Source organism: Serinus canaria, chromosome 18 (genome assembly GCF_022539315.1).
Source record: "Serinus canaria isolate serCan28SL12 chromosome 18, serCan2020, whole genome shotgun sequence".
Classification (NCBI taxonomy): domain Eukaryota; kingdom Metazoa; phylum Chordata; class Aves; order Passeriformes; family Fringillidae; genus Serinus; species Serinus canaria.
Genome location: NC_066331.1, coordinates 8,268,479 through 8,294,286, shown reverse-complemented (window position 1 = coordinate 8,294,286; position 25,808 = coordinate 8,268,479). Strand labels below are relative to the sequence as shown.

Here is a 25,808-nt window from a genome sequence, read left to right as displayed (position 1 = left end):
GGTGAAAGGGTGAGCTGTGGGCTGGGAGGAAGCATTGCTGCTCACAGATCCAGCTGCAGCTTATGGCAGCCCAGGGCTGGGACTGCTGCTTGTCACTGCCTGGGGGACAGCTTGCACAGGCTGACAAGGAAAAGGTTGTTCTGTGTCTCAAAGGTAGGGGCCAAGTCAAGGCAAAGAACTTCTGGATCTGTGGAGATATCTGGGGTAGTAGGGAAGAGGGGAAAGGGGAGGGTCAGGCACTCTCCAGATCACTTCCCTGTTGCATCTGCTGAGAGTTAAAATCTATTTAATTGCTTTGCCTTGTGCCACCCCAAAAAAACCCACCTAAAAAGAGAGAAGAAAGCAGCAGATCTTATCCTCATCTGTACCGTGCTTACAGTTCCTGAATTTACAACAGACCTGGGAGCCCTTGCATGGCCAGGCAGTGCCAGGCTGGGGAGCAGAGCTCAAATCCAGTCACTCCCATCCCTGCTGCAGTACCCAGAGGGACAGGGTGACTGCCCAGGCACTTCTGAGCAGGTTCCTGAGGAGTTTTTGGGAGTGTGATTGGCTTTTTCCATGTTTTCCCCTACTGTCCTCTACCACACATCAGCATGGGCATGCCTGATGTCAATGTTCAGTGACCCTGCTGACCTGCACTCTAAAAGTGAAAGTAAAAATCCAATTACAGGTAATTAGGCAATAATACATCTAATTACCTTTTAAAGAAGGGAGGAGCCAGTATCCTGCTTTTTCTCCAGATCCAAGGGACTTTCTTCTCTCCTGGTCAGGGTTCTTGAAGAGGAGCTGAATGAGCTGGGGCTGGAAAGGCTCCACAGGCACTGGGAGAAGGGAAAGGAAGAGCCATGAGGGCTTCCTCAGTCACAAATAACGTGTGAGGGGCTCACACTGTCTTCTTTAAGTGCTCCTGTCTTAAAGCCAATCTCTTCACTTAGAAAATGTTGCTCCTTTTACTTATTAAGTAGACATGTAGAATATAATTGGTTTTCTGGGTTGCAAGTTCAATTCTCACTTTGCTAGGTGGAAAAGGCTTTATTGTCCTGCTAAAGATTGAAATTGTTTATTGTCTTGGCTTTGCAATGAAGTTAAGTGAGAAGAAAAAGCCTGAAAGTTTCAGGTAATGATGTTTCCTCAAATAGATCCTTTTAGCAACGAGATCAAAAAACCTTGTTAGGGTTCTATAGATTTCCTGTCAAATCCTCTTTCTCCTGCTGGTGATGTGGGGTGGGCTGGTTTGTGGGTCAGGTGTGCCCTGGGGGGAAGCTGGGTGTCAGTGCTGGTGTTTGCAGAAGGAACTCCAGCTCCTCCTGCTTGGCAATTGTTCACATTGGCACAATGCAGATCAAATCTGCTGGTTTGTGAGCAGGGCTCGTACAATAATTGAGCGTTTTCCCAAAGTAATGGAGCATCTCTCATCTCCTTTCTCCTTACAAAGCCAAGACTTTTGCATCTGCATCCACCAATCTCAGCCTGTGGGAGTCCTGACAAACTGAACTGATGTTTCAGGTGGTTCTGCATTTCTGGGATGGGAGACAACTGCCTGATTTTGGCACTTTGAAGAGCAAATTTGAGTCTCCCTTTTCACAGTTGTCTTCAGAGGGGAGGTAGGTGCTCCCCACAGACAGCTTTCTACTGCTGCCCTGGGGGCTGGGGTTTGTTCAGCAGCAGAAAAACAGGGGTGGTTTAAGTGTGAAGTAAACCAAGGTGCACCTCCCAGAGAAATGTTTTTTCCCCCACAACCATTGTGATACAAAAGCAAAACTCTGCTGAGTTCTTTCAGTAGGCAGCTCAAGTAACTGGCAGATGACAGCCCAACCTGGGGTTGGGACTCTTTCCTCAGGGCTTTAACTCATTGTTCAACTGAAGGAGCAATTAAAAGACCTTTGAAAATGTTGTGGATGTTGTGTCTCCCAAGTGCATCCCTCCTTCTCCTGCTTCTCCCGTGCTTCCCTGCCCAGGACGGTACGTACAACATCGGTGCTCTTACATTTCTTACATTAATTTTTTCTTCCCTTGCTTCTGATGTAGTTTCTTTCAGGTGTTTCCCATTTGATCGCTCTATTCCTTGCTATTCATTGTACAAATACTCCCCCTTCAGTCTCTTTGGATATTGGGGTCAGTGGAAAACTCGAAGGATTCCATTCTACATATTCCTTTGTTTCTTAAATAGATTGGATTTATACCTTCTGCAGCCCTCTTCCTGTATTGAATCTGAGAATCTATATTATCCAGTTCCCTGATGTTATTAAAAGCCCCTTTACAAGGACAAGTGTATTTTCTTCTATTCTCTGCCTCTTTTTCTTGCTTTTAAATTCCTGATTTAGGTCTGAAACTAATTATTAGGGTAATCCTAGTGAAGTTTGTATTTTGTGAACTAATAGGATTTTCCTGGGAATCTACAGAGAGAACTACGTTTGCTGTGTGAGTGACAGCAGCCACTTTGCCATGGCCTTTGAAGCTTGGGAAGGTGCTGAGCTGCTCAGGTCACTGGGTGTGAAAGGCACTACAGGTGCCAGAGCAGCCAAGAAATGACACAGGGAGACTGAGGTCCAGTCTCACAGAGCAGTTCTGTAGGTGGAGGAGTTGTTTCTTTGATATGACCAGACCAGGAGGAACTCTGATGTTACAATTTCAATCGCATTTCTTATTTTTAGGTGGAGGTAATGAACAGCCCACAGACGTTATCAGTGCTTGGGAAGGAGACTCCATCAACATAATTTGCCCAATGCATGGTTCAGAATATCAGTTGGGGATGGTCTTGAGAGCTGTCAGACAGAGTGTCAATGTGATATATTGTCCCAAGGAGAAACCTCCACGTATCAATCCTGCCTTTGCTAATCGCACCGAGTGCTCAAAGGAAGGGGAGAGCCTCAGGATAACCCTGCACAGGTTACAGGAGTCTGATTCTGAAATCTACGTATGCGTTGAGATTTTAAATATCCAGGAGATATCTAGGAAGACAACCATGGTACTGGTCAAAGGTATTGCAATTCCACCTTTTATGTCAAGATTTAGTAAATACAGATCCGTATTTTAAATCAAAGATTGGAAGGAGACACAATGGGAGGGTGAGTCTGAGAGAACCTTTTCCGTGTCTGCTCAGGTGCAGATTTGAAGGAATGTGTGGGTTTGCTCCCTGAAGCAATGAAGAAAACACATGAGATAGTATGGTACCAAAAAAACCCCAAACCATCTTAGAAGATTAATTTGTGACTCATTAATTCCAGCTACAGATTTTCACATGAGTCACAGGTTGCTGCAGCAGTTTGGAAACAGTGAGGTCCCACAGCTCTTTCCAAAACAACCTGTCAAACATGTTTATACATCTAGCAGAGCAAAGAGGGGACTTTTTGGTAGCAGTTGTTTTTGCAAATCTCTTTTGTTTTTACTAATTTGTCTTAAATGACAAATTGGTAATAACTGGGAGGTTGATGTTATGCAAGTTGGGCATGAGTGCGTAAAGGGTTTTTTCTCTTGTTAGTGAGGAGTTGCTGAATGGGCAGAAGTGTTTCTTTTGGCAGGTACTTCTGGTTGGGGGAACAATTTTTCTGTCTTTATTATTTTTTTTTTTCATTAGAAGAGGGTTGAGTCCACACTATTCTTTGGCAGTTTATTCCTGCATGTACCTGTCCTTCCAATGAGACCTTCTAACCTGAGACATCTTTCCCAAAGCTTACAGGGCTTTCTTCCTTTCCTGTCCCCCAGGCATGTGAGATCTAATTGATTGCTGATCAGCAATAGTAATTTATATCAATTAGGGATTATCATCTTCTCCCTTGGGCTTCTCCTTTCAAACTTCCTAGCTGTGTTTTCTCAAATGAATCACATCTTGTTTATTATGTATTGTCTCTCCAAATTATTTTATTAAGTTGCTTTATATCTGTGTTTGATTCTGATCCTCTTCTCTGAAATGTTTACAGCCTTCTCTTTACAAACCTGATAAATTCTGTCCTCACTCCCTTATCCACTTCAATGATAATATTAAAAGGAATAAGTCCTGTCCTCAGAGGAACTCAGTGGAATGTCTTCCCAGCTGGACAGTGAGTCATTAATGACCACTCTGTTCTCATGGACCATTTTCACACTGATGGGACACACACTGTGTGATTTCATCCAGACCAACAGGCCCCAGATCTTTCTCTGCCTGGGAAAGCAGGCAATGATGCATGGCTCCAGAACGTGCTGGTCAGGCTGTAGTCCCTTAGAGGGGGTCAGTATTTATAATTTTTTAGGTAGTGCAGACCTTGTACAAACAGCTAAACCTGCTGGTCAGTCCTCCTTTCAGATCCTGAGCCAGGGTGTACTGAAATATATCCTTCTTCTGAAAGCCTGTGTAAAGCATGTTTAAAAATTCATTTTATCTACATTTCCATGGTCTGTTCTTTCTGCCTGCTCTGTCCCCTTGCTCCCCAGTTAAATTGCACCGTGTTAAGCACATGATAACCACTAATCTCTCTGTTTTTAGCTAAATCCAGAAGGCCTCTGGAACAATCACCACTCCACGCCAACCCTGAGCAAGGCCAGTCTGTCAACATCACCTGTGTGCTGAAAAGCTCAGGGGAAGATGAGAAGTTTATCTTGCTCAGGACTCATGTGCAGCCTGGCAGAGTTCTGTCTGTGTCAAATCTCAACGGGTCAGAGGTTTCTCCTGCCTTTGGGAATCGCTTGGAGTATTCAAGGGAAGGCAATAGAATTGTGATATTTCTACACGAGCTACAGGAACAGGACAGTGATAACTACATCTGTGCCCAGGAGGTGAAGGGCTCCCCTCTGCTCTCTGCAAGTGGCACCATGGTGCTGGTTAAAGGTACCACCCTTTTGCTTGTTTAATTATAAATATCTATTGTTGTGCTGTGGACAGAAAGCTTTTGGAACTTTAGTCAGGACAGGCAAACCTTGGAAAGTTTGGAGAGTGGGCTCAGGCTCCTTTGTGTCCTGTTGAGCTCAGTCACAAACAGACTTTGTGTTTCCACCTGCCTTGTACAACCAGAGGGGAATTTAGAGCTTGCCATGATCCTGCACCTTAGAAAAAGAAAAACAGGTCAAAACAAGGTAACCAACACTTCACTGTGTGCAATCTGTCACTTTTAGGGTATGATTAAGTACTTTCAGCACCAATTCTTTGACCTTATGACATAAATGGCTTTTAGAAACCATTCCCTCTAGCAAAAAAACAGTCTTGTGTTTAAAAATAGATCACACTGGGGAGCAGAAAACAAGTCCTTGGGCATTTGCTTCAAGCACCACAGACCACAGCAGAGATGTTCTCACACACCCTTGTTACACACTGAGCACTCTGTGAGCGTGTGCTGCAAATAGGGGATTTGGTTTTTCTGTGTTCCAAAGACGGGGTTTCATTTTTCTGTGTTCCAAAGAGGGGGTTTCATTGTTCTGTGTTCCAAAGAGGGGGTTTCATTGTTCTGTGCTCCAAGGATGAGTTTTTTATTTTCCTGCAGGATTCTGTTGCACTCATTTGCTAAACTGAAGCCAGAACCAGCAAGAGAGTGCTTGATTTTGGTCTAACTGGTGCAATTTAACCCTGTGCATTGGGCTTTGCTGAAGCCTTTGTAAAATAAGGTTTACAAAGGCCCTGAGAGTTGCAAAGGATTTTCCTGCAGTCTGCAAAAGCACCTGTAATCCTGTTCTGTGCCACCACCCACAGCTGGGGCAAGGACTCAGTAAAGTGAGGTGGGGAAATGACAGTACCCCAACAAAGCAAGGGTGTGATTATTAATTAGTGTATTATTCATGTATGGGTTAATTGAGGTTTTAGAGAGTTGAAACCCTTTCCATCAGCATTATTCTGCTCAGTGCATTTTATACCACAGCATGAACATGAACATTCTCCTGCTTCTGTCTGCACCTCTCACCAGCCTGGCTCTTGGATAATTCAGAGCCCTCGGGGTTGCAGCAACACTGCAGGAAATAATTTTCTGCTCCCATTAGGAGTGTGTGGTGCTATCAGTGGTGTGGGAGGTGCCTTTTTGGAGTGCTCCTTGCTGACCCACCTGCAGCCACCCCCAGCCTCTGGAAGAGCACAGGGAATGCCAGTCAGAATGCTAATGGCATGAGAAATATGGCTCTGTAGCTGTCAATATCCAAATTTTTGGCTAAACTGTAAAATTATTTTTTTCAGGATAAAAATAAAATTCTGTGGGAAATTTGTAGAAAACTCTCAAAACCTGACAGAAGGCTCACACCGTGTGCATCTGTATGCAAACTTTGAGATAAGAAATGCTCACTGAGAAATGCCATGGAATAGGACAGACATTGCTGAGAGAGAAATGGAGCTAGAAACAAGTTTCAAAAGATGGCCTTGCAAAAAAAGACCAGATACTTTGGAGAAATAGAACAATGAAAGTTGTAGTAGGACACACAAGGGGTAATTTTTGATAATTGGCTTTAAGGCATTTACAGCATGGTGTGGCAAAAGCTGATAAAAACATTTATATTGTACTGTAATTAAGAAATAGTTGTCTTCTGATTGTGATGGCATTAATTAAAACATCTGTATTGCCTCACCCTTCACATGAGACTGAAAACGGAATAAAAGTTTTTAAAACACCTCTCAATTACCCCGTGTCTGGGTCAGAAAGAACTTAATCTGACAAAATTCTGCCTTTTTGTATTTATAACAATGCTGCTGTAATTTTAAATGCAGAAGTGGAGCAGGCATGTGAGAAGAGCTCCTGGGATTTGTATGTCCTTCTCATGGTGGTGGCTGTGCTGTGCTGTGCCCTGGTGTGCTGCTTCTTGTACCATGTGGATGTAAGTACAGTCAGCACAGCAAAACTGGGGCACTTTGGTGGAACAAACTGATATTATTTTGAAATAGTGCCAGAGTCAAGCAAACATCTGATAAAGCTAAGGAATTGTGGCTCCCTATTTGCCCTAGTTGAATATCTTCCAGCTGTAAACTCTTGGCAGCTAACAGTGTCTTATACTTCTGTTACCCTTTGTAAATGAGACATTTATTGTCTTTTGATAACAAACCTCGAGTGACTGTGGTGGACACAGCCAAGTGTTGTGTGTTTATCCCTGAACAAAGCCCCTCACTGTTCTGCTTTCCTTGCTTTTTAATTTTTTTTTTTTAATTGGGAGTGGAGCTGTACATAGCAAGCTTGTAAGAGATGTAACTTGGAGGGGGACACAAGGGCAACAAAAACTCATAAAATAGCCTGATGTCTGAAAGTTGTGCTGGGAGAAAAAAAATGGCCCCTTTCCAGAAAAAAAATTATTACATTTTTTTCCTTCACTGGGATTATTTTTATACTTATACTGCAGGAAGTGTCTCTGATAGATCCTTCTGCTGCATAAATATTATTGAAAATTAAGTGTATGATTCACAGGCTCCTGTCTCATCCCTCCAAATGTGGATCCAGCACTGCTAAAAACCAGTAGTGTAACATCATTCTGTCAGAGCCCAGTGGGACCTCATGTCCTGTGTTGCCAGTAACAGTCTAAGAATGAGCCTTATTTATTATTATTGTCATTTATTATTTATGTCAAAGCTACAGTTACATCCAACCCTTGAAGGAACTTTTTGTGAAATTGCACCAGACTCATAAAAGAGAGTTAAATAAATAAGCTGATAATTTCCACGTGGTCCTCTAAGACCTCACTGGGTCATGAGAGGAATTTTAAAAGTATGTTTCCTCTTCCAACAGATGATGTAGATGGACTACTAAGATGGAAAATGACTCCTTGGTTGGGGCCTTTCCAGGCTCTGGTTTGAATGGCTGTTTTCTTTTTTTGGTAGGTGAAGAAATATTTCCAGAAGAAAAAGCCCAATGTGGTGTATGAAGACATGTCCTACAACTCCAGACGGAGCACCCTGGTCAGAACCAACACCTATTCCAGAGGTGAATAAACTTCTGCCAGCTGGGACCATCTCCCCACAGGCAGCTCTGAGAGCTGCTTTAACCACCTGAACTGCAATTGCTATCACCTGCCTTCTTCAGTGGAAGGAAAAACCTCATTTCCAAGGTGGTTTCTACTTTTTTTTTTTTTTTTTTTAATGTACAGAAAATCTAGCAAAATGCAGGTACTCTGGAAATGTGTATGCAGTTCAGTGTGAAAAAGCAGCATTTTGGGGCTAAATGCAACATATGGGCTCATTTCTTTGCTAAATAACCCATCCAGGATGGATGGGGAGGTCTGGTTCTGAGCATTGCTAAGTCTCAGGAAGGCCACACAGGTCTGATCAATAATTTGCCATGGATCCACACAAGCATGGGTTCCAGTTCTCTCATGAATCCTTGCCCAAGAGCTCAGCCAGCTAAAACTACTCAAGAGTTACAGCAGGGAAATCTATTTTGCAGAAACCAGAAATGTGGCAAGGTGAAATGCTGGATCCATGTGGGCTCACCTGCTCCAAGGCCATGATGGTCCCACAAAAACACAATCAAGTCTGGATTTTAGTTTACTGCCTCTGTCAGAGCCAGTCACAAGACTGATGGGGGTCTTGATGTGGCTGAGGAGCAAAGTGACTAAACTTGGGTCCTGGTGACATCTTGGGTGTCTTGGTTTGAACAGACAGGTGTCTGCTAAGGAAGGCAGGAGCCTCCCCTGAAACAGAAAATGTAAACCCCCTTCCTCCAAATTGTTAAAATTTTTAAATTAAAAGGATCTCAGGCAAAGATGTGGGAATAGGAAGAACAGTTCTTTATTAGGAAAAGTAAAAATACAAATGCAATAGTACAAACAAAAAAACCCAACACTGCCAGAGTCAGAGCAGGCCCTGCCCCCTGTGTGTCAGGGTGGTGGCACAGTCCCATCCCAGAGGGGCTCAGGGTGGTGGCACAGTCCCATCCCAGAGGGGCTCAGGGTGGTGGCACAGTCCCATCCCAGAGGGGCTCAGGGTGGTGGCACAGTCCCACCCCAGGGGGGCTCAGGGTGGTGGCACAGTCCCATCCCAGGGGGGCTCAGGGTGGTGGCACAGTCCCACCCCAGGGGGGCTCAGGGTGGTGGCACAGTCCCATCCCAGGATGGCTCAGGCTGGTGGCACAGTCCCATCCCAGGGGGCTCAGGGTGGTGGCACAGTCCCATCCCAGGGGGCTCAGCCCTCCTGCAGTGCCAGCTGTGGCTCTGCTGGAGCAGGGATCCTGCACAAGGGGGGAGTTTTCCTCTGTAGCTCCAGGGCTGCTGGAGATGGGCCTGCTCTCCCTCTGGGAATGCAGGGCAGCAGAAAGCTGCTCCTCTGGGAATGCAGGGGGCAAAGGCTGCTGGGCTGTTCCCAGGGCAGATTGGATCCAGGTAGGAATGCTTGGCTCCTCCCCTGGGCAGAGCATCTCCCCATGGGATGGTGGAATTGGATCAGCCCTGCAGGGACACTCAGTGGCCATGGACAGCAGAGATCTCCTGGAGGGAGGGCTGGCTGTGGGAGAGATAAAGAAAACACTGCCCAGTGAACAGCAGAGAACTGCCCAGCTCTGACAGATAGGTTGGAAATGGGGGGGTGTATTCTAATCCTAAGACCTTGGGACAGCAGAAATATTTGTGATGTGCTGGGTGAGTTTCTCCAACCCAGTGACTCCACACTGTACAACACAAGGTGAAATAATCCAGGGTAAATAAAGCCAATTCCTGCATTCCAACCTGGGCATGATCTAAAATGCCTTCTTATCAAAGGGATTTATCAAAACCCACCTCAGGCAAGAAGAGGCTACATTTGGGTTGGTAACAGCTTCTAGAGCAGGTGGCTGTGGGGAGCTGGGCCGGGGAACAGCTCGGGCTCCTCCAGGGGTGTTTTGGTTTTGCAGGGTTGGGGCACTGTGAAAAGTCAAAAATCTTTCACAAAGGAATGCTGAATTACCTTGGTACAGGGCAGGGCTGATGGGGGTGGCCTCTGGTTGCTGAGGACAGGCTGAGACTGGAGTTTGTCTCTATTGATGGGATTGTTTATTTTTTTTTTTTGAGGGATTAGGGTCAGTTTATCTTTGATGAGTGCAAAGCTGGAGCAGAGCCAGGCACAAAGGATAATTCCTCTCCAGAGCTGAGCTCTGACAAGCTCTCAGCTTGCCAAGGCAATCCTGCCCCTCAGGAGGGCCCATTTCCCTCCAGATACTGCTCATGAAATGCTGTGCACTAGACCTGAGGGAGCAATCCCCTCACTGTGAGGGGTGGGTGGTGCAGACTCACCTTGTGAGCAAGTAGGTGCTGTCTTCACATGGCCAGACCTGGATTAGTTGTGTTTGCTTTTGGGGTTTTGTACAGTTCCTTGATATTTTCATACATATATTAAAACCTGTTTCATATATCTTGCAAATAAATGACTGTTTATTTTAGTGGTTTGTTGTGGTTTTTTAAAAATAGTGATTCAAGGCTTTTTGAAAATTCTGTATAACCTGCCCCTAACAGCATCCCACTAGACAGCATAGTAACTCTTTTCCACTTTAATTACAAAATCTGCAGGTGAGGTTTTTCTTTTTAAAACCAATCACTGAAGAAAACAGAAAAGAACCTTTCAGACCCTGTTCATTCCTTTCCCATTGCCCAAACTTTTCTTGAATTCTGGGAGCCTTGGTGCTGGGACCAATTCTGGCTTTGTCCCTGGAAAAGCCCAGCTCAGGGGTGAGTGAAGAGCTGAGGAAGAGCCAAAAAATCAGGTACCAACCTAGGAACTGAGGTGCCCATGGTCACCTCAGTCACCTTTTGTCACATTTTCATTTTTGGAACAAGGTGCAGGTTTAGTCAGAAAGGGGCAAGAGCCTTGAGAGCCAGCACAGGGAGGTTCACAGTGAGCAAAGTGACATTTGAGATCAGCTTTCTGTGCAAATGTGACCACAAAGGTGAAGAAAAAAAAAAAGCTGTGAAAGGAAACAGTAGTGGAGGTGTTTTTTGATTCTGTGTAAACAAATTAAAAAAAAAAAAAAAATTAACACCTTTCTGAGGAAAATGACCCACACTGAGCCATTTCATGGGCAGCACAATTAACCCAAGAAGTGGTGAATGAACTGCTGGGGAATTTAGCTCCAGAGTGTCAGGGAATAATTGGGGATATATTAAAATTAATTTTATTTTAAATAAAGAGGGCTGGAGCATTCTAAGATGCACAGTTGTCTCAGATCTTCCCTGGAAAGCAGAAAAACTGAAACTTTCACCCCCAGAGTTGCAGAAAGAATTGCTCTGGGCTAATTCTGTTGCCTTTGAATCTTTTTCTCAGCCTCTGGAGAGGGAAATGGTTTTCAGAGAGAGATGGGAAGTGCAGTTCTGAGGCTGGGATGTGACCTGCAGCAGTGAGAACAGTATCAAGGTATTGGTGATGCCCCAGCCCCATCCATGGGATAAAAACCAGGAATTGCAGCTGGCAGCAAAGCAGGCTCAGGTGGGAAGCAGGGCTGTAGCTCCAGTGTCACAGTCTGTGGAGCAGGGATGGGGCAGGCCAAGGCAGCCAAGCAAGGACAGCAGGTCCTTGAAGCAGAGAAATCCCAACAGGAAAGGCACAAAGAGTGACTGAAATGACTCAGGGGTCTGGGGGAGTGACCAGGGCTGAGTGCCTGGGAAGGGGAAGGCTCATCAAGAGTACTCTTGGTTATTTGCAGAACTGAAGAAATCAGCCAGCACATGTGGATTAGTGCTGATGGAGCCTGCAGACCCAGGGAAATTTAGCTGGAAAAAGCATTTTAACCCCTTGACTCAGGTGTGTGTGACAAGGACGTGCCTGAACTCAGGTGCCAGGGAGGCTGATAAGCCCAGCTGAGCCACAAAACGTTTTGCAGGAGACAGGAGAGAAGCAGGTTCTGCTCTCGAGGCTTGTGACACATTGCAGGACCCTGGAATGTCTGCAGTGGCTCCTGCAATCCAGTGTTTATGTGCTCCAGCAGCTGTGAGTGCTGCATGATCCAGGTCTGAATCCCACTCTGGGCTTGTGGTCTGGAGCCAGTTTCTCCCACCTGTCTCTTGCTGGGGACTCCTTTTCCATCCAAGAACTCACGCAGGAGGCATCCTGTTACAGAATTCAGAGGATCTGACCAAAATATGTCCAGCACTCCTGGCTCTGCTGAAGAGAAGCTACTGAGTGCTGATTTCTCAAGGTCCCTGTGTTAATAAAAAGCTGTTTCCACTCATGGTGTGCAAGCTTTTGTAGGCACTTGTTTTTCAAAGCATTTAGTTTCTTTTTGAATGCTTCATAACCCTCAACTTGCATTATATTAGCAGTAAGCTTACAGTCAGTTTGAAAATATGGAGGGTTTTTTTTTCTGGTTCATAGATTTGGTTTTCTCACAGCTTTGAGGTGCTGAAAATGCTTCATTGGTGCTATTTCTTTAATCTGATATATTTGGTTAATATGCTCCTGCACTAGTTAATGAGTTTTTTTACTGCTGGTATAAATTTAACAGTATTTATGTTGTTTTGCATGGTTTTTAACACTATTTCGATTCCTTCAGGAATGACTGGTTACTGGCTTTGTGCAACATGCAAGAAATCTTTCCAATTTCATTTGGAGTCTCAACGGGTTTTAACCTACTTTTTAGAAAATCAATACATTACTCATCACACATTACTCTCTCACACAGCCAGAGCACTCTGCCTTGTCTACAAGAATCTCACATAATTTTTTCATTTAAGAAATGGAAATAAAGCAACCAGCCTACATACTGGCTAAAGGGAATAAACCATTTTGTGTTAACACTGAAGTTTTACAGTGTTGTCACATTCTGTGGTACAAGTAGCTTGTCTGTCCAATTGTGGATGGGAGGTGACTCCACTCAGTGTAATCAAATGCTGGTAGGGCTGGATGAACTCTCTGGATGGTGCTAATTCCTGTGTAACTACTTCACAAGAGCCATTATTTTGCTTTTGGCTGGTATTTGACTGCACCAACTGACTGGCATGTGTCTGGCACTCTCCCTGGAGAACAAGTCCATGGCCCCAGAGATTTCCAGCTGAGATATTCGAAATGCTCTGCTCCACTCCTGTGCTGTCTGTAATGGGAATAATGTCTAAACACTGCACATGCCAAGCAGAAGATGATCTTTCATTCCTTTTAACTGAATTAGTATCAGTAATTAGTAATTAGTAACTCTCTAGGAAAGCCTTTAAGTTCATCCCTCTCTGCAGTTCATGACACCCCAAGACATTTGGTCCATCTGCTCTTAGCAGAATCACACAAGTCGTAAAAGTTTATTCTGGGGGTTGCTGTACAAGTGATGCTTTACCAATGGTAATAGTATTTTCATCCTCAGATGGTGGAATTTATCACTCTGCTCTGGTAGGACAGAAGAAAGGAGACACTTGGTTTGTGGGGTCTCTTTTCCCATACATTATTGCCTGACAGCTCAGGGCAAGTCTTCAAAGAAGTCACTAAGGACATTTTACTGCTTGTGGTTTCCACTGGTGTAGTATTAGCTCTGCTCAGAGACAGTTGGCTGCAGGCTTGTGGCTGAGTGACATTTAAAGTCCCAATGCAGAGGTGACATTTTACATAAATGCTCATGATTTCTCAGAAATAAGATTATAGAAGAAACTCTGTAACATTGTTGTAGATTTCTCTGTTACCCTCACTCTCATACTTTCTAATGCTCACAGTGGAAGCTTTCCTAGGAAGGCTCCTCAAAGTGATGGCAGTTGGTGTCTAAATTAACAGCTTTTGGACTCAAAACTCTTTATTTAATTTTAAAAAGCCAACCATGAACAGTTCAAGGTCTCAAAAAAAATCAAGCACGTGTGTGTACAACTACAGGTAAAAAAAAAATCACAGTTCCTAATGATTTTCAAGGCTAAAATTGGAAACAGAGCACACACACACAGAGCCATGTGCTCTTTCTTGCAGGGTGTTTTGGAAATAAAGTTGTAGCATGGAAAAATAGATCCTTGTATTTCTGTCCTAGCCAAAAGAGGAAACAGAGGAGAATTCCTACCAAGTTTAGAACTCACAGAAAAACTCAAATGAACAGCCCAAACTGAGGCTTTGCCGCTTTTATACTTGTCCAGGATTAGGTGAACCAAGAGGGATCCATCACTGAAAGGATGGCTGTTGTCCTCCTGATGCTTTTGTGAGTAAATCTCACCGTGGTGGTCATGGTGAGCTTGCAAATTGTCTGAGTGGGCTTGGCTGGAGGCAGAGAAGGGCACTTCTTCCAGTGCCTCTTATTCCATGGCAAGCCCCAATGCTCAGACCTGGGGACACCACTTGGGTGGAACAAAAAGAGAGGCAGAAATATCTGTAATAAAAATAATTCCATTCCTTAGAACCATGCTTTCTGCAGCTGGCTTCTCTCAGGCTGCTCTCACATCTCAGTGACAGATGAGACAGAGACAGACAAAAATCGTGGTTTTGTGGTGGAGACAGCGAAGCCTGCCTGCTGCAGGGGGCCTGGGGTGTTATTTATGTTCAGAGGTGCTACGGGGGCTGCTCTGTGGTCTGGCCTGTCCCCATGCTGAGACAGGGACCTGTGAGCACGCTCTGGCAGGAGCCTGCGGTTGCCGTGTGCTCGGCAGGGCTGGGGCAGCTCTTCTGCAGAGCATCACCCCCAAAAGCAGCCTGGCTGTCCTCTGAGCTGCCACCTGCCAGTGCCCTGGTGTCCCTCACTGTCACTGCCACTGTCACACCATGCTCTGTGTTACAGCTGTGACCCTTCAGTTCCCTCACTGTCATTGTCACACCATGCTCTGTGTTACAGCTGTGGCCTCTCAGTTCCCTCACTGTCACTGTCACTGTCACACCATGCTCTGTTACAGCTGTGGCCCCTCAGTTCCCTCTCTGTCCCTGTCACTGTCATTGTCACACCATGCTCTGTGTTACAGCTGTGGCCCCTCATTTCCCTCACTGTCACTGTCACACCAAGCTCTATGTCACTGATGCCTTTTTCAGGCTCACCTAGAGACAGAGGCTAGAGAAGGTTAAAAGAATAAAAGCAGATTTATTTACTGAGGGGCCTTCTGGTACACTGAGGGCTGACAAAGCCTCCCCAGGGGTCTATGGCCTTGGACCTCAGGCCCAGAGGAATTGTTTGGTCTGACCAAAATGTGAAGGCGGTAGCTGACACTTTTATGGAGTTTAGAGCTCTACACGAATGCAGTACAGGATTTGGAAAATATAAAGGCTAAAATCTTAAGACCACGTTACCTGAGGGGGGTACCAGAGGCCTGTGGCCCCTCAGTTCCCTCACTGTCACTGTCACACCATGCTCTGTGTTACTGAGGCTTTTTTTCTGGCTTACCTAGAAACAGAGGCCAGACAAAGTTATGGAATAAAAAGAGATTAATTTACTGAGGGGCCTTCTGGTACACTGAGGGCAGACAAAGCCTCCCCAGGGGGCTATGCCCAACCTGAATAATGGTCATGAGATTTTCAGACAGATGTAAATTCGGCCCACTTACATATCAGGGATTAATTCTCTAATTACAGCTTCAGATAATGAAGTCACATTCCCCCAGTTTGTTTCTCCCTCGTTCACTTTTGTTTGTACTTTTCTGGGCCTGGGGCTGTAGGGTGCCCTTGGAGCTCAGGCCCAGAGGAATTGTTTGGTCTGACCAAAATGTCAAGGCAGTAGCTGACACTTCATATCGAGTTTAGAGCTATGCACCAATGCAGTGCAGGCTTTGAAAAACATGAAGGCTAAACTCTAAAGACCACGTTACCTGAGGTGGGTGCCTGAGGCCTGTGGCCCTTCAGTTCCCTCACTGTCACTGTCACACCATGCTGTGTGTTACAGCTGTGGCCCCTCAGTTCCCTCACTGTCACTGCCACTGTCACACCATGCTCTGTGTTACAGCTGTGGCCCCTCAGTTCCCTCACTGTTACTGTCCCTGTCACTGTCACACCATGCTCTGTTACAGCTGTGGCCCCTCAGTTCCCTCTCTGTCCCTGTCACTGTCATTGTCACACCATGCTCTGTGTTACAGCTGTGGCCCCTCAGTTCCCTCACTGTCATTGTCACACCATGCTCTGTGTCACTGATGCCTTTTACAGGCTCACCTAGAGACAGAGGCAAACAAAGTTAAAAGAATAAAAGCAGATTTATTTACTGAGGGGCCTTCTGGTACACTGAGGGCTGACAAAGCCTCCCCAGGGGTCTACGGCCTTGGACCTCAGGCCCAGAGGAATTGTTTGGTCTGACCAAAATGTGAAAGCAGAAGCTGACACTTTATATGGAGTTTAGAGCTCTACACTAATGCAGTACAGGATCTGAAAAGCATGAAGGCTAAAATCTTAAGAGAATGTTACCTGAGGCCTGTGGCCCCTCAGTTCCCTCACTGTCACTGTCACACCATGTAAACAACACTTCATATGGAGCTGAGAGTTATACACTAGTGCAGTGCATGATTTGAGAAATATAAAGACTAAAATCTTAAGGCATCATTACAGCTGCCTGTGGCCACTCTGTCACCCAGGGGCGACAGGTCCCTGCTGTCCCCAGGGCAGCTGCCCTTGGCAGGGGGGTGTTAGCAGGTAGGAGTCAGGCCCTGTGGTCAGGCACAACAAGGGAGTGCATGGACACACGGGGGTCACCAGGAACAGCCAAATAATGACACAGACTCTAGGTCAGATGGCTAAGAGGTTAGAAGCCCCTAGTTTACTGGAACCCCTTCTCTTATACTCTGATCTGATTCAGGTGGACCTGATTGGTCCTTTAATCAAGACATTTCACATGATGGGCTAATTAAGAACACCACCATTTGGTAAACACCTTATGGGAAAAAACAACTTGTTCAAAACACCACCTGCAGATTATTTACCATTTGTTTACCATTTTTTCTCTCTGCCTCCCTAAAGCTTCCCAGACCAGTTCATGGGAAAGCTAATCTGGCTTTCTCTCTCTGACCAGACTGTGACATCCACACACGGATGTGTCTCCCAGGCCATGCCAGGACATGTCTCCAGGCTCTCCACAGCCACACTCAGCCCCCAGGGCTCCTGCAGCCAGGGCAGAGCTGCAGTCCTGCTGGCTGTGGCCAGTGTGTGAGCAGGGTTTGGTCTGCTCCAAGCAGAATTAACTGATTAACTCCATCTTCTGCTTTTCCCAGTTTAAAGAAGAGAAGCTGAGGCACTGGGTAGCTGATGCTCCTGGACTGAGGCCACAGAGTCAGGTAGTAAAGCAGTTTTCATTCAATCCCACCAACATAAACACATCCCTCATATTCATGTTCTGTTCTTGCATGGAATGAGGTAGAAGAGGATAAAGTGACAATCAAACCTGTTTGATGATGAGCTGGCACCACTGTCATTACTTCACATTTTAAAAATTTCATTTTCTGATGAGCAAACCTCATCTACTTCCTTGCACAAAGACATAAGAGAAAGCACCTCCTGATTTTGCTCGTTTTTTTCCAGCAGGATATTTGGCCTGTGCCAGTGGCATGTTGTGTTTGGTGGTTGCAACATCTCTGTCACCACAAGAATGAGCAGTGACCTTGCTCTGACAGTCACAGATGATACTCTCTTTGTTGTGGTTTATTTATCTCAAATCAGATCTCTGGCATTGGAGTGGGGAGTTGATGTGTGATATTTATGGCCACTGACATCCCCTGTGAGCCTCTGAGCTCCAGCACTGCATCACTTTATTTGGGCATCTCCCCACCAGCCTGTGCACCTCTCTGTGCACTGCTAGCCCAGACAGCAGCAGCAGTCTGGCTCCTGCAGACCCAATTTCTGCTGGGCTCAGAAACTCTGCCCACAATTAGATCACTCCTGATGCCTCTGTTAGAGCTGGTCTGGCTATCTCAGGTAGCCCAGTATGGGGGCCATGCAGAAATGCAGCCAACAATGCTCAACTCCCGATGCAGCAGCACTGCCTGCCACAAAACTTGGCCTTTGTAAGGTCCTGGATCAATCCAGAGGCACCTGGGATGGTCTGAGCTCCAGCTCAGAGCTGTGCTCAGTGCCTGAGCCTGATGGGTACAGCCATGAACCTCAGCGGCTGTGTGGGTGTACTTGGCACCTTGTGGAATCATGAACTCCTGTCTAGCAGGGACAAAATGGGGAGAGGGGACAACCAGTCTGTGGCATTAACAAAGGACCTGCCCAAGAGACATAGTAAACAAAAAATGATGTGTTGGAGTGTTGTTGGTTTCTGATTTTTGGGTTTTCTGCTGTTAGGTGGGACGGTGTTGTTTTGGTTTGGGTTTTGGGTTTTTTTGTTTTGGTTTGGTTTTTTTGTTTTTTTGTTGGGTGTTTTTTTTTTTTTTTTTTTTTTTGTTTTTTTTTGTTTCTTTGGGTTTTCCTAATTTATTATTTGAGATTTATTTGCTCTTTTAGCTATTGGCTGCTTGCTGGCAGGGAAAAGCCATGCTCACTCATACAGAGCTATCTGTCTGCTACGTTCAGAGTTGTTTAGCAGTTACACTTGAAGGGTTATAGGGAAAGTAGGAACATTCCTTGCAGGACTAGGCATTTCAGGCATAAACCCATTTAATAAATCCCTGCTTTATTCTTTAGCTCTGTCCAGTCTCTGCTCTAGCTCAGCCTTCTTAAAAGGCTCTGCTCTAGCTCAGCCTTCTCAAAAGATCAGTAACTGGACATAAAAAATGTTACCCACTACTCAGCTCATGTAAGAGCTGTGCAATTACTTTTCTGCAGCGTTGATCTGCTGCCCCCAGTCCCCCTGGAAGGTGACATGACATGAGCTGCTATGAACCCTGTCAGCTCTTGGTGGCCTAGCTGGTCCATACCAAGGTTCCTCCTAAATGCTGATATTTTCTGGAAACGCTCTTTACTTTGAGTCACATACAAACCAACCCACAAAGTTGTATCTGCTTGGACAGCATATTATCAGTTCTGAAATGTCTTTTGCTGGTTGAAGGATTCCTTGCTGTTGGGAGTAAGTTTTTCCTAGAAAATTCTAAGGCTGCTCAGCTGTACATATAATCCTCTTTAAGTGACTCTTATGTTCTCCCATTACACAACTGGGTACAGAGGCCATTTCATATCAGCAGGAGGCAGGAAATTAATTCCCCACTTCAGGTTCCCTGCAGTTTAGATGGCCAGGTAGTGAGGTGCAGCTGAGGTTTCCTAAGGCACTCAGGGAGCCACGCTGTAAAACAGGAGCAGGAAGAGAGGAGGTTGCTTTGGCTGACACACTTGCCAGGATTTTAAGATAAGTGCTGTTTTAGTCTTGTTGAAGGTACAGCTGTGTTAGAAAAGCTGTGCAAAGTCCTTGTCTAGTTCTGCACTAGAATTTATTAGGGCTTAATGCCCTAATTTATTAGGGCTTAACAGCCAGGCCACAGATATGCATCAATTACAGAGCCACAATATCTGCAATAAATGTTTTTCACCCCATGATCAAATATGGCTTAATTAGGCAATGCTGAGAGAACAGTCATAATAAATAGATTGAGTAAGACTTGCCTTTATAATTGAGATTTAATCAGCCAACTCTTGTATGTTCATTGATTAATTGATTATTGGTTGGGTTTTGTGTGTTCTGAGACCTGCAGGTTCTACAGCTCTAGGTTAGAAATACTGATCTACAGAAACACAGATATAATACTCTCTAGGTTAGAGAAAACAGCTGGATTTTTGAGGGAGCTGGTTCTGGGGCAGTCCCTGCTAATTTGGAGCAGCACTGCTGTCCTCCAGCAGAAGCCTGGTGTCAGGAAAACAACCCAGCTCTGTGTGGTTAATGTGTGAAACACGAGCTCTGGGGGCAGGTGAATCTGTGAAGCTGAATTACTTGTGATGGCCAGACATCCTGGAAAGAGTGAGGCATCTTCACAGCTACATCCTGGGGCTGCCTGCAAAAGGCAGCGAGTGCAGGGTTACCCTGCTCTGAGGAGGGGCACTGTTTTGGGGAAGGAGGTGCTGGATGCTCCCAGCAGCCTTGAGCTGGCCTTGTGCTCACTCTGGATGATGCCTCAGGTTTTGGCTTTTCTATTTTTCAGACTCTGTGCTGCTTTAGTGGGTGGGTCTGAGCTTCATATCAAGAGATGGGAAGCTCTCTGCTCAGAGCAGGGAGACAAAACAATTCCTGCTCCAGCTGGGCACCAAGGACAAATGATCCCAATCTCAGCCCAGGAGCACAAACCCCGTGGGCTGGAGAGAGAAAAACAAGGGTGGGACTGGATGGGCTAAAGCTGGGCTGGGACAATGAACTGCAAGGTGGGAATGGAGCAGAGCTGATCCCAGGGAGAGACCCCGTGCCCGGCCGTGCATTTTGGGGCCATTTTGGGTCATCTTGGGTGCAGCCCTGGCTGGGCTCTGGTGCTGCCCAAGGTGGATCCATGGAGGAGATCCTTTTAATAAATCCCTGCTTTATTCTTTAGCTCTGTCCAGCCTCTGCTCTAGCTCAGCCTTCTCAAGGCATCATGGAAGTGCTCTCAGCCAGACCAGCAGATGAAGTAGGGGATGTCACAACCTTTTGCAGCTCTGCTGTGGTTTAGTTTCACCTTGTACATCACCTGGCATCCACCCTCAGGCAGCACTTTCTGTTTTTGTGGCTGCCCTTTTTCTAACTGGGGCCTAAATCAATCCTCCAGGATAACTGTGGCCTTTTCATCTGCCTTGAAAGTCTTTAAATAAAAAGGCAGGCACATGCAATGCCTCAAAAACTCAACTCTTCATTGTTAAGTTTTCCTTAATATTTGTGCTGGCAGCATATTTCCTCAGAAGCAAATTTAATTTGTTAGAATTGGAAGCTGCATTTTTATTTTTTGGGCTCCTCCTCCTTGCTTTTGTGTCTTTTTTTTTGTCTCCTTTGCATCAAACCAGGATGTGTCTTCAAAAGCCACAAGTACAACAAGTGGTAGCTCTGAGGTGCTTCAATTTACTACATCAGATTGTGGTTAAATCTGCCTTTAGCTCTGTCAAACAACCCGGCCAATTGAGGGGAAAGGAGGAGAAAGGTTGTGAGTCTGACACTCTTCAGCTAAAGTAAAAGGAAATACCAGTCTAAAAGAAGGAAATCTGTACTTAATGCTCTGTGTCCTCAAATATCTTTTTTTTACATCAGTGAAAGCAAAATTAAAAGATTTTTAATGGTGAATAATGCAGCAGGAGTTGGCATCAATGCTTAACAGGAAAACATGTGATCACAGAGTGGTGTTAACTGGTGTAATAGTGTAAAGGCTTTTATTAATATCTGTTCCTGTGCTTAGACTGGACACCACCTGCCACACCTTCAGGCATGCCCATTGATGAGGGAAGGAACTCCCTGGATTGTTAGAAATGGGCCATTTGAGGAGAATGGAAGAAGACAGACTGTTCCTAGAGGGTGGAAAGAAGCTCCAGGAAGGATGCTAAAGCAGAGTCATGGGCTGGTGGGACCCTGGTCTCTGAGAATTTAAGACTTTCTGTGCTGACAGACTCTGACCCCCACCTGAGGCCATGGAGAAGCTTCCAAAATGGAATGACAGAACTGGGATTGTGGGTGTGGAGTTTGAATAGAAGTGTGTGATATCACTGGGTGGGAAACTTAAGAGTTTAAGGGTTTTGAATATGGTAATATATAAAACAAGATGGACGCTTTAGGGGGTGGACTGGTCCCTGTTTCTCCTTCTCCTTCTCCTTCTCCTTCTCCTTCTCCTTCTCCTCCTCCTCCTCCTTCTCCTCCATGAGTTTGGGTGGTTTTGTGTAGTTAGATAAAAAGTCCTCATTGCGGGGCATGGGTGGTTCATTAAAAGTGAAAATAACTGAGATGTCATTTCTTAATTGGACAGTTTATCTTTCAAAGGCTTTGTAGAGAAAGAGAGGGAGCTCCATTTTTAGAGTGAAGAGCTGTAGAACTCAGGGTTTGTGAGACTGTAACAGAGATCAGAACTAACACACATCTGAGTCCAAACAAGAAATTCCATCTTGAGCATTTAATCCCAACCTTGGCTGAAAAGAAGCAAAAGAACCAACAATGGGCTCAGGCCAGCAAGGTCTAGAAAGGATTTGCACAACTCCAGCTCACAAAATAGTTCCATGTCAAGGTCCAGCCCATCCCAGGAGTGAAGTGTGTGCCTGATCTGTCCCTGAAGCCTCCTGCTGGTGGCATCATTCACAGTCTGTGCTCGAGTTTAATTCCCTTGTAACTCGTCTGAGCTGATATTGAGTTGTGCTCACACCTCATGCCAGGAAAACAAAACTGCTCCCTTTCCTTGACTCATCTCAGCCCTGGGGTTTGGCCCAGCACAGGGACCTTGAGGAGAGGGACTGGCAGTAAATCTGGTGTGGGGTTGATACAGCCACACACAAGAGCTGTTGTGAGAGGGATATTCTTGATGTCAGTTTGTGCTGAATGAACTTCTTTAGGAATGGTGTTTTATGCCAGAACCTGGAAATGCTCCATGTGGAGGGGCTTGAAAGGGGAACAGGGTGAAGGGACAGGCTGAGGAGCATCACAGTGAGGAGGAGTTTGTGCTCCCTGGCTGGCAGAGGAGCACAGAAGCTGATGGTTGTGCTTTTGCATGGCAAAATCTCTTAATTTTAGACTCTTGGGTAGTGCCTCGGCATTTAGAGCTTTCTGCATGTACACACAGATGTGTGTGGGAGTGAAGGTGATCTCCACATTCCATGCTGACACTGTTCCTATCAAATATTCATCAGAGGAAGATTCTCATCTGTACATTTTGTATTATTCAGGCTTAGAAATCTTTCAGTGACTTTCATGTTGCCTACAGGATTTAGATAGCAGGGATAAAACAGGAGGCTCTTTAATTTTCTACATTTAGGATTTCTGCTTCATTAAAATTCTTTTGAAGATAAGTCCTAATGATAAATCTTCAGCTTTGCCTCTTCCTCCCAGGAAGAAGCAGCTCAGAGCTGCAAGCAGATGATCCCACTCCAGAGGAATCCCTGCCATCTCCCCATCAGCTGTGGGTGGAGGATGCAGGTAGCTGTATTTCTATTCAATATCTGCCTCACCCCAAAGGGTCTGCATTTAGCCTCAGTGTGAGATAGCTTCCACACCCTCCCCCAAGATAAAAACAGGGGAGTATTCTCCTTGAAGTGATTCTTTCTGAGATACTGTGAAAAACCAAGTTACTGAGCCGGTTTGGACTGAGTTTTAAACCATCAACATTCAGCACTGGTTTTTACACACAGAGTTCTGGTTTGATTTGTTACCTTTGCCTGTTTTTTTCAGAGAATTTGAAGCACCTGAGTGGCTGCTTAAAGAGACTGTGGGTGTTTGCCATCCTCTGCAAGGCCAGTGTGCTGTTTGCTGCTGTCAAACCTGGGTTACAGGCACATAACTGATGGTTCCAGATTTACTGAGAATATAGTAATGCTTGAGGTGCAGTGGCTGGAACTTCTGGATCCAGCTCACCAGCCTGGCAGGTTGAGGAGGGAGAAGAGCTGGGTTGTTGGTTTAGCTGGAGGAAAAAGGAATGCCAGTGGCTGTTAGATGGAAGTTGGTACTTAATATTCTGTGGGAATATGGTTTGAGGTCAAAATTGCATTATAAAAATGGTTTGAGGTCAAAATTGCATTCAAATTGTAGTTACTTTATATTTTATAAGTCTTCAAGGTGGGAGTGCTGTGAGGCTGCTGGAAAAGCAGGATGTTAGCAGCACAAGATTAAAGAAAAAAAAAGATAAATAAAAGGAGCTGGGTGTGTCCTACAAACAAAACCACAGCATCCCCAGCTAGTGCCTATTCCTCTACCTGGGCTGTGACAGATAAACACCAGTTCAGGTGTCAATGCTGCAGAGACCAGTTTGGACTGGTGGATCCCAACCCTTGTGATGGAGCCTCTTTTCAAAGCATTGGAGGCAGAGCTGGGAGCTCTGGCACGTGGAGAGAGGGGTGAAAACATTGCAGCAGCTTCCAGAGCTTTCATTGCTGTCAGGGCTTTCATGGCAGGCCTGCAGAATGGTTTATACTGAGCTTGGAAGAGTGTTCTTAATTAAATAATTAGTTGTTTAAAATGTATTTATTAGGGCTTAACAGCCAGGCCACAGATATGCATCAATTACAGAGCCACAATATCTGCAATAAATGTTTTTCACCCCATAATCAAATATGGCTTAATTAGGCAATGCTGAGAGAACAGTCATAATAAATAGAGTGGGTAAGACTTGCCTTTATAATTGAGATTTAATCAGCCAGCTCTTGTATGTTCATTGAATAATTGATTATTCTACACATTTATCAAGGATTAAAAACTCAGTGGTAGATATGCAAATCCTCTCATATTAAATGCATCTGAAATTCTCAAATAACATTGAATGCCTATTAACATTTTGATTAAATCTAAATGACAAACACATTGTGGATCTCATGCCTGCAGTTGGCTATTTTATTGCTATTTATCACTTATTTTTTCCCCAAGCTAAATTGCTTGTGGCTTTTTAAGAGGATGTAGGAGGTGGACAGAAATATGCAGGGGAAGTGAAATGGGAGTGAATTGTGTACTCTGGGATGAGCAAACTGAGCCTGGATGGGACAGTGGGAAATATTTTTACCCTGGCTGCAAGTGAGCAGAACAAACCAAGTGAGGTAACCAAAATCTTTGGAAGATATGGTAATCTTCTGTGAAGAACTGCTGTCATAATTAGTGCTGTGTGAGAGATGCTAAAATAGCCATGGACAAAAACAAAAAAAAAAGCCAAAACCAAACCCCAAAATAAAATGTTAAGAAATTCCAAACAAACAAACAAAAAAAGCCAACAACAACAAAAACAAAAATTACATTAAAACACCTTTCCACCTCCCCAAAAAAACCTCAAAGACCCTAACAAACAAACAAAAAAAAAACCTCAAATCAAACCCACATGCAGCAGTGCTGGTGTGAGCTGGGGAGGAGCAGTGCCAGGGTTACTGAGAGACCAGCTCACAGTGTGTCCAGGTGTTGCTGGAGGGATGCCACCTCTGCAAAGCTCAGGAGAAACTGCCCTGGGCCTGCTCAGGAGAAAGCAGAACAGAAGAACTTTCACTGTGGAAAACAGGTTTGCCTCACTCAAGTCATGTTTGCAGAGTCTTTTAAATTTTCTATTTTTTGCCAAGGATGAAGTAAACATGAGAAAAAACATGAAATTGTGGTTGGTAGTGACAGCTCATGTCTGAAGTGGGATCTGAGAGGCAGATTAACATCTCAGAAGTGAAAGCCCAGTTTAGCTTACAGGACTGCACCGTGGCAAATTCCCCCTTCTCACCTGTACCTGGTGCAGCTCCCACCCCATCCCCCAGCTCTGGGGCACAGTGTGCCTCAGGTTCTTGGGGCAAAACCCAGAGAAGTCCCAGGCAGGTGGCACACCAAGCTGATTTTGGTAAAAATGTAACTCTTTGTAGCAGAGCACTGGCAACAGCAGATGTAAGAATATTTAATTGCTCTGCACTGATCCCTCCCTGATTTGTGGTTCCAGCTGGGCAGGGGCAAGTGAGAGCCATGAAGTCTCTCAGTATTAACAACCCTGCTAGTATGCAAGGTTAATTAATATCCATGTCAATTGACTTTGTGTGCATGGACTCAGTGCTTTTCACCTTTCTCAACTTGTAGAATCCTAAGTGAAGTGGGACTGAGGGATTATTGAATTTAAACCAGTAACAGCAGAGCACAACCCTTTGTGCAGGAGCTCTGGAGGGCAGTGTTGGACTAAGCCTTTTTCTGACCCAGAGATGGGACAACTGAGAGGTTTTATTCCATTTTCAGTCTCATGTGAAGGGTGAGACAATATAGGTGCTATAATTCATGCCATCACAATCAGAAGCAAACTATTTCTTCATTACCATACATTATAAGCATTTCTTGGCCTATCAGATTTGCCACACCATACTGAAAATGCCTTAAAACCAATCACAAAATTACCCCTTGTGAGTCCTATTACATTTTTCATAGTTCTATTTCTCCAAAATATCTAGTATTTTTTTACAAATCCATCCTGCAAAACTTGTTTCCATTTCCATTTCTCTCTCAACAATGTCGGTCTTATTCCATGGCATT

At 45.0% G+C, this 25,808-nt stretch overlaps 1 protein-coding gene and 1 long non-coding RNA gene across 3 annotated transcripts in view; both read left to right on the top strand.

Moving 5' to 3' along the window:
* The window catches only part of LOC127060241 (uncharacterized), a 181,822-nt gene extending 171,536 nt beyond the window's left edge, over positions 1-10,286 (top strand). The window contains exon 2 of the long non-coding RNA XR_007779035.1: positions 9,256-10,286. This is a non-coding gene — a long non-coding RNA (uncharacterized LOC127060241). The remainder of the gene's footprint in view (positions 1-9,255) is intronic.
* On the top strand, positions 1,034-10,286 carry LOC108962685 (T-cell antigen CD7-like). 2 transcript variants are annotated; one of them, XM_030230036.2, is made up of 6 exons: positions 1,034-1,604; positions 1,841-1,962; positions 2,655-2,981; positions 4,466-4,807; positions 6,662-6,768; positions 7,760-10,286. In XM_030230036.2, exons 1-6 carry the CDS (start codon positions 1,498-1,500, stop codon positions 7,868-7,870), a joined length of 1,116 nt encoding a protein of 371 aa, XP_030085896.1. In that variant the 5' UTR covers positions 1,034-1,497; the 3' UTR covers positions 7,871-10,286. The 2 variants fall into 2 exon arrangements, with proteins under 2 accessions (XP_030085896.1, XP_018774687.1); XM_018919142.3 differs by lacking the exon at positions 1,034-1,604 and having other exon boundaries at positions 1,631-1,962; positions 6,656-6,768.
* Positions 10,287-25,808: the final 15,522 nt, after the last annotated feature.